The 12,760-nt window shown below is 41.7% G+C and overlaps 1 protein-coding gene across 3 annotated transcripts in view; it reads right to left on the bottom strand.

The window, feature by feature from the left end:
* Positions 1-1,681: 1,681 nt before the first annotated feature.
* The window catches only part of PLS3 (plastin 3), a 50,559-nt gene continuing 39,480 nt past the window's right edge, over positions 1,682-12,760 (bottom strand). For all 3 annotated transcript variants that reach the window (XM_071569061.1, XM_071569062.1, XM_071569060.1), the window contains 12 exons: positions 12,533-12,665; positions 11,190-11,271; positions 10,361-10,526; positions 9,182-9,324; positions 7,915-8,010; positions 7,192-7,387; positions 6,448-6,526; positions 5,704-5,818; positions 5,452-5,585; positions 4,459-4,582; positions 3,774-3,898; positions 1,682-2,992 (listed from right to left, as the gene is read on the bottom strand). In XM_071569061.1, coding sequence (XP_071425162.1) covers positions 2,860-2,992; positions 3,774-3,898; positions 4,459-4,582; positions 5,452-5,585; positions 5,704-5,818; positions 6,448-6,526; positions 7,192-7,387; positions 7,915-8,010; positions 9,182-9,324; positions 10,361-10,526; positions 11,190-11,271; positions 12,533-12,665 — 1,526 coding nt within the window. In that variant the 3' untranslated portion in view covers positions 1,682-2,859. The remainder of the gene's footprint in view (positions 2,993-3,773; positions 3,899-4,458; positions 4,583-5,451; positions 5,586-5,703; positions 5,819-6,447; positions 6,527-7,191; positions 7,388-7,914; positions 8,011-9,181; positions 9,325-10,360; positions 10,527-11,189; positions 11,272-12,532; positions 12,666-12,760) is intronic.

The following is a 12,760-nucleotide window of genomic DNA, read 5'->3' as shown; positions in this document are numbered from 1 at the left end:
ATTATCAGATTTGTGATTAGGCTTGTGCAAGGTATTGAATGGTCAATAAATTTTTGCTTACTTTTTTTTGGTGCTGTTTCACCATCCTCACTTTCCTCAGCTTCACATACTTTGGAAAGTAGTGGAGGAAAGACTCCAGTTTGTTTCTTGCTTTTGCAGTCCTTCCTGCTATCAAGCTGCAATAGAGAAAGGCGGAAGCAAAAAACCAGCAAGTAAAGTCCATCACAGCTATTTTTTAAGTACCTAAAAGATTAGATTTTTTTCCATTCAAGTAGTGAAAAATTTGTAGGGTGGAGAGCCTTGTCTTCTCTGAATGCTTATAGAAAATATTCCTTCCACTTTTACACCACCACCTCATTAAACACTGAACAGGAGCACAGCTAATTTGCTTCTTCTGTGCTACAATCAAACAGCAATAGAAATATTTTACAAGTTTACACAGTATGCTTGGGAAGAACATGCAGCTATACTTTTAATTCACAAAAAATGAAACTTGCAAGGAATAGAAGAATAATTTCCAGTAATAAAGGCAGGCCCTGATGATGCAGTTCTGGCTTGGAAAGACAATTGAAGGAGAACCTTGACATTAAGGACAACACGTACCCATGAAGGCAGCAGCAAGTTTTGACTGCTTAAAAAAAAGTTTTTGTGAACAAAGATGACACTGCTAAAAAATCCTTGGAAACAAAAGCAGACTTGAATAAACAAAACCAAGTAACTGAATAAATACAAAGAAATAATTTATTATATAAGAGCAAAAATAGTTTCAGGAAGAAAAAAAAACATGCTAACACTTACATCTCTGTTTTTTGTTGGAAACTTTTAGGTGTATTTGACAAAACAAACTGTTTGAAAGCTTGCTTGTCAGAGGTTTTACTGGTGCAAAAGCACTGGGGTTTGTTCTGTCTGCTCTGCACTGGACCTCCGCTTTGCTTTGACCCAATACTTTTCTTTGAGTGAGTCCATTTCTTAAACACATGCAGCACATGGAGGAGATGATATCTGATTCTGTAATTACCAGAGTATCCATTTCTCCCCCTGTAACTTGGTACCAGGAAGCAAAAGAGGCGAGACAGGACAGATGCACATGGTCACTTCCAAAGTCCAGGAATTTTGACCTTAATGATACCATACCCCCACACGGTGCTATAAATCACCAGACCACTGTTTCAGCAGGATGGATGTGACTCAAATTACAGTATATCACTCCATCTTCAGTGAAAACATGCAACTTCCTGTGGAAGCTTTGTTAACATACTTTCTTATGAAAAAATTGTACCAGTGCAAAGTTCCCAACTGGCTGTGCACAAGGCTTGGTACAATAAATTACTGTGGTGGTTTGCTGACATTCCCAGCTCCCTGTCAGATTCTACTCTCTCATCTGCTCTTTTTTCATCTCCTACACACAAGAAAATTAAATTCCTTTCACTTAATTAGCCCTCATATAAATTTTAATCCCTGAAGCCCATAAGGCATTATGGTACAGAAGTACAAATTTTCTTTGCTTTTAAGGGCAGCACCAACCTCTCAACATGCTTTGAAGGACTAGCACCTAACAGCAGATTTGCATCTGGCTATTAAAGACAGGGGAAAGTTGGTGTGTGACAAGGCAGACCAAAAGCATCAGCTGCAACTGAGGGCAGGCTGCCATGCTGGGTCAGTGTAAATAAGGAGAGAAGCGTGTATTTAAATGTTTTTATTTCAACTAATGGTTTGCCACCATATTACATCACTTTGAATAGCTCGGAATAGCAATATGATCTCAAAATATAGCAAACAGCTTGCCAAAGCAAGATAATATTAAATCCTATGGATACAGCATCTTCCTTCTTTGGCGAAAACACTTCCATTTATCTGTAAAAATAGTTTTATGTTCCAGCACATTTGCTGCTCACTTTACTGAACCCTGCTGTTTATACCATTTGTCTCTTCCCTGCACAAAATCTCCCCATAATGTAGTATGGTTTTATATCCAACAGCATTTTAAATAAAAAAGTTATAGTTTTCATGCAGATTTTTGTAAAAATTATTTTCTAGGTGCACAGAACTGAACCAAGATGCATACAAAAATGCATTCACTTCCATTCTCAGGTGTAACCATGCCATCAGCAACATGATATTATATGTTACTGCAAGAGGTCCAAGGATGGTGGTATTATCATATATAGTATAACCTTAAACAAAACAAAACAATAAAACAAAAAAAACTCTATTCTTTTTATAAGCAGCAAGAGAAAAAACTGCCATGCTTTATTTGTAATTAATCAAAATAGTTAGATGTACAAAAAAGCACCATGTACAAAGAATACAGAGGAAGAACATCTTCCTAATTACACACTTCTCATTTAGCACTGTGAGCTGACCTGCAGGTCCCAAATTGTACTGCAGCTTTATTTGCAAAGTTAAGGATGTGGTCAAACCTAGACTATGCTTGGACTGTATGATAAAAATTAAAATGGACTGCAGATAGAAATTAGATTTGTTTCCATTACAACTCATACAACCACCTTATAGCCCTCGGGTGTAAAAAACCACGCATCAAGTACTGAGAAAAAATGGAGTGAAAGCAGCTCCAGAGCAGTGTTGCAAGATGCAGGTCTGCTATGAATGCATTTCTGTGAGCTCTTGATAAGTTAAAACTTTCCTTTGGGAAAAGAGCACATCTGTTGGTTATAACTCTTCTCCCTGAGAATTTTGATAAAAAGTTTTTGTTTTGTCTTCAAAGTCCTTTGAACCTCAACAGTTCCAGGCCAACAGCATTTCAACGTGGTCACAGCTGATCTGCTACTCATGCACCCAGGGTGGCAAGTTGGGTTTTTGTTGCATTTTGGTATTTTTTCTTTTCATGGATCAACTCTTTTACACTCGTTTCATTCCTCTGCCCATCAAGCAGGCAAACACGGTCATGACCATCTTCGGCTTCACCTCCACAAGGTCTTCTGGAAGAGCATAAACTCTGGCACCAATTCTTCTTGCCATGGACACAGCATACCTATTCACCATGGAAAGATGAGTGGGTCAGCACTGAAACTGCTACCAATAAATGACAAGCCAGATCCTGCTCTATCCAACACAGTTTCACCTATTAAGATTCAAGATGTAGAACAGTTTAATCACACCACATCCTTTTGTTCTGGTGTTTTTCTTTTCCACGGTAAAGTGTTTTTAATGTACAAATTGACCTTTGAACGTCAAGTCCACTTTACTAACAGTTTATAAAAAAATCTTAATATTTGTCAGGGCTAATGGAGAGCATATATAATGAAGGAATAATCATGTAACATTTACATTTCCCTTTCTCTTTGCTCCTTAGAAATAAACAAGTGAGACTATTATCTGCCAGAAAGTTCATGTCATTCTGCCATGGCAGAACAGTCACAGAACACACATTTCAAAGGCAGGTTTTAATAGGTGTACTTTAAACATGACAACCTACAATGATTCAACAAGACATGAGACATACAAGGGTTCAATTTCAAAGCAATGAGCTCTTCATACGCCTGGACAATCAGGTAAGAAACAGAGTATTATTGCTAAGCCCTTCCCGAGCTGTTCTGCATTTCTCCCAAGCCAGAGTTCAGCCAATGGCTCCCTCCAGCGTCACAGGCAAGGACAGCAACTGCATTTCAGTAAGTGCTGCCTGTCTAAAAGTGACAGTGTTAAAAGAGACAAAAAACCACAGTAATAAACTGTGGTAAAAACATCTGCAACTTGAGGCCAGTACATAGAAGGTGCACTCTTAAAATGCAAAACGGCTTTTGAGATAAACTTACTTAGCGTTATTGTGTTTGTCATCTTCCGATAGATGACCAGTCTTTACAAGGTCATAGTTGATACAACCAGGCTGTATAGCGTCAATTAAATCCACAACCGCCAAGCTCGTGCTGATAGTCTTGTCCTAGAGAACACAGGCAAAGAGAAGAAAAGATGAATGTCTAATCCTCAAAGCATACTTCTCACCTCAACTCAGCTGCTCTGCAATGAGCAACAAAATAAGCTTTAAACAACTCTTTCCAAAGCAGCAGTTGGTGATTACTCCCAGCTGGACCACAGGGAAAACCAAACTGCTGCTTCTCCTTTGACAACTACTCCAACTTATTGCAAGTGCTCTTAAAATAAAAAGTAACTCAAGTGGAGGCATCAGGTCTGCCCTGCTGACCACAGTTCAAGGGGCACTGCTCACCTCCAAACACTCACCAGCTCCAACCCCTATGTTTGCCAGCTTCTCAGCCCCCACCTCTGCCTCAGATCCCAATAACCCTCCCCTCCTCTGCCACCTCACCACTATTCCCCACTGTGGGCAGTTCTAAACAATCTCCTATCTGGTACTTGAAGCCACTCTGTTCCCAGCACAGACTGAATCCTGTCCTTTTTAAGATGCCCCTGCTGCTCCCTCCAGATGAGGGAAACACATTTTGGTCACTTCTCTCCTTTTGGATGCAAGAGGGGAATCTGCACCTTGAAGTTCTGGATGGAGGTGGACTTGCCGGCTTCTTTCAGGGTCTGGTTTACCCAGCTGACTATAATGTCATCGTTGGCTTTCTGACCATCACCCAGGTCCTCGAGGACATTCAGCGTGTACCTGAGAATCAGCAGAGAGAACAAGATTAGGCACAGAGCCAGAGCAAAGCCCCAGTGACCATGCAGAAAGGATGCACCGTGAGCCCTCAGCAGCTTGGGAAGTCTTTACATAGTCTCAGCTCTGGCTTTTTGGTTGTTTTGGTTTTCCTTTCAAACTCCTTTAGCAAAAATAAAGAACCACCTATCCTACCTGAAATGTGATTTCTGTTAAAGCATTAGTCTTTCTAGCCTTTCACATCCTTTAATACAGGCTCACAAAATTGCCTGGGCTCAGAACACTTATTAAGCTGTTACCTCATTGACCATTTGCTCCATAGGGGTAAACATATTACCTCAAAGGTGTGATTAACTAGTGAGTTGGCATTCTGACCTCTAACATCATATAAGGAGCTACTATGCAGCTTTTTGGCAGGTATACATTTGCATCAACTTGGAATTCTTCAAAAATAGATATGAAAAAGGAAGATCAATTTTAACTGATATTTTCTCCTTCCCCCCATTCTAATGCAAAAGAGGGTTACAGAACAGCACTACAATGATTTCCTCTCCATTTCCAGTTAAAAATTAGAACAAAGTTGTATAATGTTCTCACTCAGGGTTTCTATATCTGGACCAGACTTGAGCAGGCAAGCAGGATGATCACAGATCCACCAGTGACTGTCCAGAGGTCTCTGCTCCAGCCTCTCATGTGCAGCAGGATCAGCTCTACCACAATTTTGTCCAGCTGTGTCTCAGAAACTCTCTCATAGGACAGAGGTTTAAAAATCTTTCTGGGTGACCACTTTCAGTACTGCAGCACTTTCATGGCAAAAAAACTTCCCAAACTGTGTACTCCATTCACAAGTTTTACACGTTTGAAAAGGGTCCTACCTTCTCATCAACTGCCAGACCAAGGCAAGTGTCAGTGTTGGGTTTCCGTCGTTCAGATCCTGTCCTCCAATGCCAACCAGGGAGAATTTAGCTGGATGCTTCCCCAAATCTACAGCATAGTTGCAGTTTTCTAGCTACACAGAACAAGGGTTTAAACAGAAAATCACTCACAAACACACTCATTTGACTGGGAGCCTCAAATAGGAAATTTTAGTGTCCATGGCTTCTTTTAAAGTCTTTTGACATGCTTACCTTTTTCATATTTGCCCCAAGTTTAGGGTATGGAGGCTTGTTAACCTTATTCCAGTCAACAGGAACTTTGATTTTTTCATATAATTGTAGTATTACCAGTGCATCTTGGAGATCACTAAAGTGGAAAACATTGATTAAGTCTACTGTTTCAAGATTTAAGTGTGCTCTGATTTTGTCACATCATTAATAATTCTTTTTAGGGTTGTTGCTATTTCAACAACCCTAAAAAGAAAAGAAAAAAAATCAAGACATTTTGCAGTTTTCTGTGCAGGAGAAATACACTATGATTAAAATCAGCCAGCTGCTGAGCTAAATCAGGTTTCAGCATGGTCATCAGCAACAGATCCAGGGAAGAAGTTTGCTACATGAAATTTAAAGGTAGTCATTTCTCTCCACTGACTACAGGGACCCAGAATATCTAACTATAATGCCTTGGTTAAGACCTAAAATTAGGTGACAGCACATCTAGTTTCAGTTGCCCTACTGCAGTTTCTTAAGTGGATCCAAACCTTTTGAGACATCTCAGGGTAACAATTTTACAAGGTAGGGGAAAATAAACACACTGTCTTTAGCCCTTAAAGCCCAGTGCTGGCTCAGAAATCCCCATCTGCACGTTGCAGGGAGGGTGCAGTGAGCATCTCCCACTCCCTCCCATCACACTTTCTCATGCTCTTTGCTCAGCACTGGTGTGTATACATCTTTAGTCTGACCTGCTTGGGCCTCTCTCAAGAGCCTAACACTTACCCATAGAGGTGATTTACATGAGGGTTCACACCAAGGGAGTTCATCCAGTTACGGAACGTCCGTTCCTCACGCGTCTCTCCTAGATGAGAGAAAACAGGTTCATGCAAATTCTGCATGCTCAGTGTTGTGCAAGGGATTTACACTTTGCAAGGTAGGGAGCTTTGAGCAGCAAAGCTCATCAGCAGCTTTTTAAGCAGAGAAAGAGTATTTTTTCTACCATAACTTTTTCAAAGGAAGAGGGTGGCCCTGATACCTAGTCTTGGATATCAGTTTCATTTCTCCAGGCCTCAGAGGAGCATGCCTTTTGCACTTTCTCCAAACAAAAGTATCAGGAAGGTCTTTCACATAGGTGTTACCTAACTGCTGTCTGGGAGCCAGACAGCCAAAGCCCTAATCCCAGCTGTGCCAACAGTTAGTGCTTCCATGAACACCTCACTGCATTGCTGAGGTGTTCTTGCCCATCACAGGAAGTGCCAAACCCAACTTCCCTGGCATGGGGAGCAATGGGCTGCTGGCAGTGTGCCTATAGGTTCAGGTTCCACAACAGGGTCAGAGCAGCTCAACAGGCTGTCAAGTACCCTTCTCATCTGCCCCAAACAAGTAAACAAGCGCTGCAGCATGGAAACCTCAAATCATATGTGTTGCTTCAAAGGAGACATTTCTGCAAGGCACAGTCTCCTGTGACACAACTGTTTACTTTAGATATTTCCCTCCTGTTAATTTTATGACTGATAAGTCCATCACCTTCCAGTAGGGTCCAGTCGATGTCCTGGTTTTCAGGCTTGGTAAGTGCTGGGTACTTGTTGAACAGGTTGGCAACGAAGGCCAGGTTCAGTTTGGGATTGCCACTGACCACATCAGCTGGTGTGACGAACTGCCGGCAGCCAAGCCGATCTGCCTGCTGAAGCATGTACTCTGCTCTCCGTAAATCATCCTTTTCCTGCCAGGAATGCAAGGGACAAGAGCTGTCATGGAAGAGATCAGGCTACAAAAGCAGATGAGAAGCTCCTGACCACTACCTGGAGCAATGTCACAACTCCACGTCCCTTCATTAGGTATCAGTTGCTAATGGAACAAAGGGATGAAGCACACACAGTAATTTCTGCTGCTGTGCATGTAATCATCCTGCTTTGTCTTGGGATTGTCCCTAGCATGGTGCTTTCCAAGCTTTTATGCTTTCTAATTTTTATGCTTTTGGAACTTGGTGGTCCAAAAGTAGAAGTCAGCATGCTCCCTAATGGAGCAAACCTGCAACTGATTTCTAAGTCATCTCAGTTAATTGGCGGGTAGTGATCAGGCTGGCAATAACCACTCACTGAAAACACACCCGAGGTGTGCACATGGCCACTGACACTGTAGACGCTCTAGAAATTAAGATACCAGGTTACCTAGATGTCATGGGGCAATGATAGGGTACAGGTAGTTCATGGTTCTATAGGATGAGGCCAGGACAGCCTGAATACTTACATTGAAACCAGACATGTTAATATCAATCTGAGGCTCTCCTTCTTTCTGCCCTTTAGGGGCAATTTGATTGAGGAGGTGGAAATAAGCTCTGGAATCCTGAAATGGATGAAAGAAAAAATTCATGTCTCCTGCAAAGGAGTGAATACACCATAACAATTCATTTCAGGTTCATCTTTAACAAGTTACCATGCATAATTGGCTTATGTACCTTTACTGAATTGCCAAAATCTGTAAGCTTAAAAGAGCACAATGGTAGAAATCCAGGCAGCAGAAAAGGAAACAGAAAGGGAAAAAGTTAGCAAAGTTAGGATGAAAGTGACAGAATTTAACAGTTTGAAAGCTGCCTTTGCTGCAAGCTCTGGTGTCACAGCCTCCTCTCCAATGGCTGGAGGAAGCAATGACCCCATGCTGCTCACACTCATGGCCCCCAGATGCCCCAAGGCAGCCCTAACCCCTAAACAAGGCAGCCATTCCTGCTGCTACAGCAGCAATGAAAATGGCTCAGTGAAAAAAATTCCAGACAAAAAGCTGATTATAAATTGTCTGAATGTTTTTCTCTTGCCTGTTAGCTACAATAGTTTGAAGGAGAGAGGTCAGGGATGGTCACAAACCAGGAGGAGCAAATAGTTACAGTAATTATTTATCAACTACATGTCCTTTTAGTCCTCAGCACTAAGGAGGAGCTCAGCATATCCTGGCAGCCAGAGAAGCCAAAAGCTATCAGCAAAACTGGAAGTAATTTTGAAGTTGGAAATAAGAGTGATCATGTGTGTGTACACATGCTCCTCATGCACCTCAATTATCAATTGTTTTTCCCAGTTCCCTTTCTCCTTCTCAAAACTGGTAGCCCCATGAAGAAGCACCAGAAACCTGCTGCAACCAGTGTCCAAAACCCCCACACTGACCAGGAGCCACCACCCTCCATTTGTCACTAGTGTTGAGAGGAGAGCCACCCACCTCATATGTGAAAAATTACTGTAATACTAGTTTTGTATTTGATTAAAAAATATAAAAGCTTTGCAGCAGAATCCCATCAGCACTAGAGTAAACACAGTTCAACGTTGGGCTCATCCTCATAGCAAGAGAGAACAGCAATGCAGTACCTCAAATACACCATCCATAACCACCCTGTTAAGACCCCTCAGTGTATTAGGGTTAAGAAAGGTCCTGTCTGAGGATGAAGGGCCTTATTTACACATGTAAACACAGCCCTGGCTGGCTTCCAGCCTTTTCCCAGGTATGTGCAGGTCAGAAGAGCTCTTCATACCTTGATGTCTGAGCTGAAGTTATTGATTTTGTGCCAGCCTGCGTTTTCCAGGTGGTAGTTGGCCCATCTTAAGAGCAGCTCTTCTGGGGACAGTTTCATAAGGTCCTCCAGATTTTCACCATCACGAAGTAAGGCAGCCAGTGCTAGAAGAAAAATGCAGCAACATTTCAGAGGGATACAATACCAACTACTGATTATGTCAAAATATTCTGGTATTTGTGAAGTTTTCCTGAGTTGGTTGTTACACAGAGAGGAGTATGAATGATCTAGAAAACTGTGTGTAAAAAGTATTTTCTATTTTCTGGTATAACAAAATTCTTCAGATTTTATGTGCAGTCTTTTAAAAGCTGATGACAGGAAGCTAAATGTAAATGTACTTCTATCTCAATGAAAAATGCTTCCAGGCAGTTTCACAAACACTGTTAAAAAAAGCCAGAGAAGCCAAGATAAAAACCCTTTCACAGCTGGCTGGTGTTTCCCTTGTCATGAATTTTCAATCTAAGCCAAACAATGGCACCACTTCATGATGGGGAAGTTTAAATAAAAGACACTGAATCCCCTCCATCCATCTGGGTGCTCTGATAGCACATGCAGGAATATCGGAGCTCTTTGAATGATCTGAAAACTTTAAATTTTGGAGGCTGTCATGCAGGACCAAGTGAGCACAGGGAGAGAGCTGCAGCATCACTCTTCCACTACAAAGAACAAAGCAAGAGCTCAGCTGCACCACTGACAGTAGCAAGGAGGATTTTAGAACCACCAAATCATTACTGAAGACTGATGCTTTCTCTCCTTTTTTTTTTATCCTAGGGGAAGATGTGCAGTTGTGTATAATCCTAAAAGGATACAAGCAGCTTTTGCCACCTCCCAGCACCATTGGGCACCTATGGCTGAAGCAGCCTGGGCATCACCAAGCAATGTGCTCATTCACCACAAGACTCGAGCCAAGCTGAAACTTGACTTACAGACTGGTGTTCTGCCAGTTCTCCAAGGCTGACACACATTACCAGGATGGCACAACTCAGCTGCATGGACCTGCTCATGGCTACAAACAGGCACTCAACTTTGCACATGCCCTGATGAACTCCCTTCCAGCAGACAGGAAGGAGGGAAGAGGCAGCCACAGGGCTGGAGCTGACAGCACAAGCTTTGGAAGAAATCACCTAAAGTTTAATTTACCTTCATTTCTGCTGAGTTCGATGTCGGCGAACAGGCCAATCTTAATGATCTGCCAGAGAAGCCCAAGCACCAGGTGGGGTTTCCCTTCCCTCAAGTCCTCTGCACCAATATTAACAACATGACAGCCAATGGCAGATGCAGAATTCAAGGCCAAGTTCAGGTTCTCCTGCAAAGAGCACAGCCCAGTGAGACACAGTCCAAGGAGATGCTGCTTTCCCTTTCATCCAGCACCAGCAGCGTGGAGATTTCCCCCTTGTTCTTGTTCCAAAACCAGCAGCTCAGAGGAAACACTCCTGGCCACTCTGGCTGAAGTTTTAACAGAGCTGTGGTGACAGCAGGCTGAATCAATAAGAACTGAACTGGGCACCAGGGTTTAATTTCAGCCTCTGGTATTTGGTTTCAGTGTCTGAGTTAGTTGCATCTACCAGCATCAACTGGAATAAGGCTAAGAGAAGTGCTAATTTATAGACACACACACACAAACATCTTCACAAATACAGCCTGTTGTACTATGAAATGATTCACAGACACCCAACACCAATAACTATATTGTTTCACAAAGGCAGCACTGTATATAATTACCATAGCAGTATCAGGTGTGCACAGCATTTCAGTCACATTACCCATTTTGTCACTAAGCATTCGTCTTTTGAACTGTGGCCACAGAGCTAGGGATTATGCACAGTACAAAACTGCATTTAATAATTAAACACAAGTTATAAAACTTGCTCCTTTCCAGTATTCCACAAAAATACCTTGAGCCATCATGCTCCTTCATTTATTTTATCTGAATATGAATTTCAGCAAAAAATACAGAAATGCATCCTACCTGAATTATGAATGGTGTGAGTTTCTTCTTATTAATTGCTCTTTCATCAATCGTGTCCGGAACAGAAAGGTTGATCATTTTGCTGTTAGGAGGAAAAACAGTTAAAAAACTTTTAATATTTAACCTGTACAAAACTCAATGCACTGTGACAATACTCACAACAGTACATTTCCTTTTGCTTGTTGGGTTTTGTGTATTTTTTTTCATAAAATCAAAATTGTGTAAATCAGAAGTCAATATTGACATTATCAAGAATGTATTTGTAACTAATAGCTAAGCCTGAAACCTTAAACATGTTCCTGGCCACTACTGATCTCAGCTGCTGGAGCCAAAAGAGCACATGAATTATTCACAGTGCAGTCCTGAACTAGTGAAGACTCACTGTTCTGCTGACATCCACTGCACATTTTAGTAAGACAACATGCTTCCTCCTGTTGTACAGGTGTACTACTGCTGGCAAGAAAACCTGCCACAAAAATCCACAAACACTTGGAGAGCTCAGTGGGGAGCATGTGAGCACAATGAAGTTTTATCAACAGAAAATATGATAAGTCTTTATATTATGAGCTACCTCCTACTCAGTTCAATCTTTGCCTGAAGACCTGAATTACTTGAAACTTGTGAAATAATAAAAATGTATATAACAAGCTAAAGGGAAAAAAGAAAATAAAGGCAGTGGGTTGCTCACAGACTTTTTTCATGTATTGACACAGTTACTGAAATTCCAAGCTGATCCACTTCACTATATTAATTCACTTCCAAAAAAAGTGAATCTAACCCACAAAACCCCACACATAGAAGGTGGTTGGCATTTAGCAGCCCTGGATGCCTTCTGTTCTCAGCATGCAACAAAACAAGCCACCTTACCTACTAAGTGCAGCTATTAAAAAGAACAACACAAGGATTCCCCCAAAATCCATTTTTGGGTTAATTCATAAGGTCACTAACATTCCCACAGAGGATACTGTCTGCCTAAACATCCAAGGGAATGGGCTCTTTATCACACATGCCCTCCCCCAAGCCACCCAACACCAGACTGAGTTTGCACCAGGGCAACTTCTGCTCCCACAAAGCCCCTTCTCCCCCTTCAGCAAACTCAGACTCAAGCCCAAACAAAAACACTAGATGAAAATATCAGCGTGTGAAGCTGGCACCAAAGCTGAAGCATCACACAATAGCAAGGAAAGAGAGCGAGCCTCTTTTTGTATGTGAAAAGATTATCCACACACACACACTAGTCACAAAACCAGCCTGGAATAGGATGAAAATTCCCCTTGCTATAGTTCTGGGAAGCTATTTTGGTGATTTTCAATTTTTTTTTTTCAGGCACCATCGTGACTTACCATAGCACAATCCCATCTCCCACAGCTTTGAACAGGTCATCTGTGTTTGGGTTCATTGGAATAACGTGCCGACAGTCAGGATCACTTTCCAAAGCTTTGTTTATCCAGTTTACAAAGGCATATTTCTCTTCCTCTAAGACAACCAATCGTAAATTTAGTACAGTCTTTTTCATAACATAGCAAAGATTTTCCCAAAAGCAGCAGCATATAATAGCCCAGGGAAATAAT

Source organism: Pithys albifrons, chromosome 14, assembly GCF_047495875.1.
Source record: "Pithys albifrons albifrons isolate INPA30051 chromosome 14, PitAlb_v1, whole genome shotgun sequence".
Lineage (NCBI taxonomy): Eukaryota > Metazoa > Chordata > Aves > Passeriformes > Thamnophilidae > Pithys > Pithys albifrons.
This window is presented reverse-complemented; position numbering and strand designations above follow the sequence as displayed.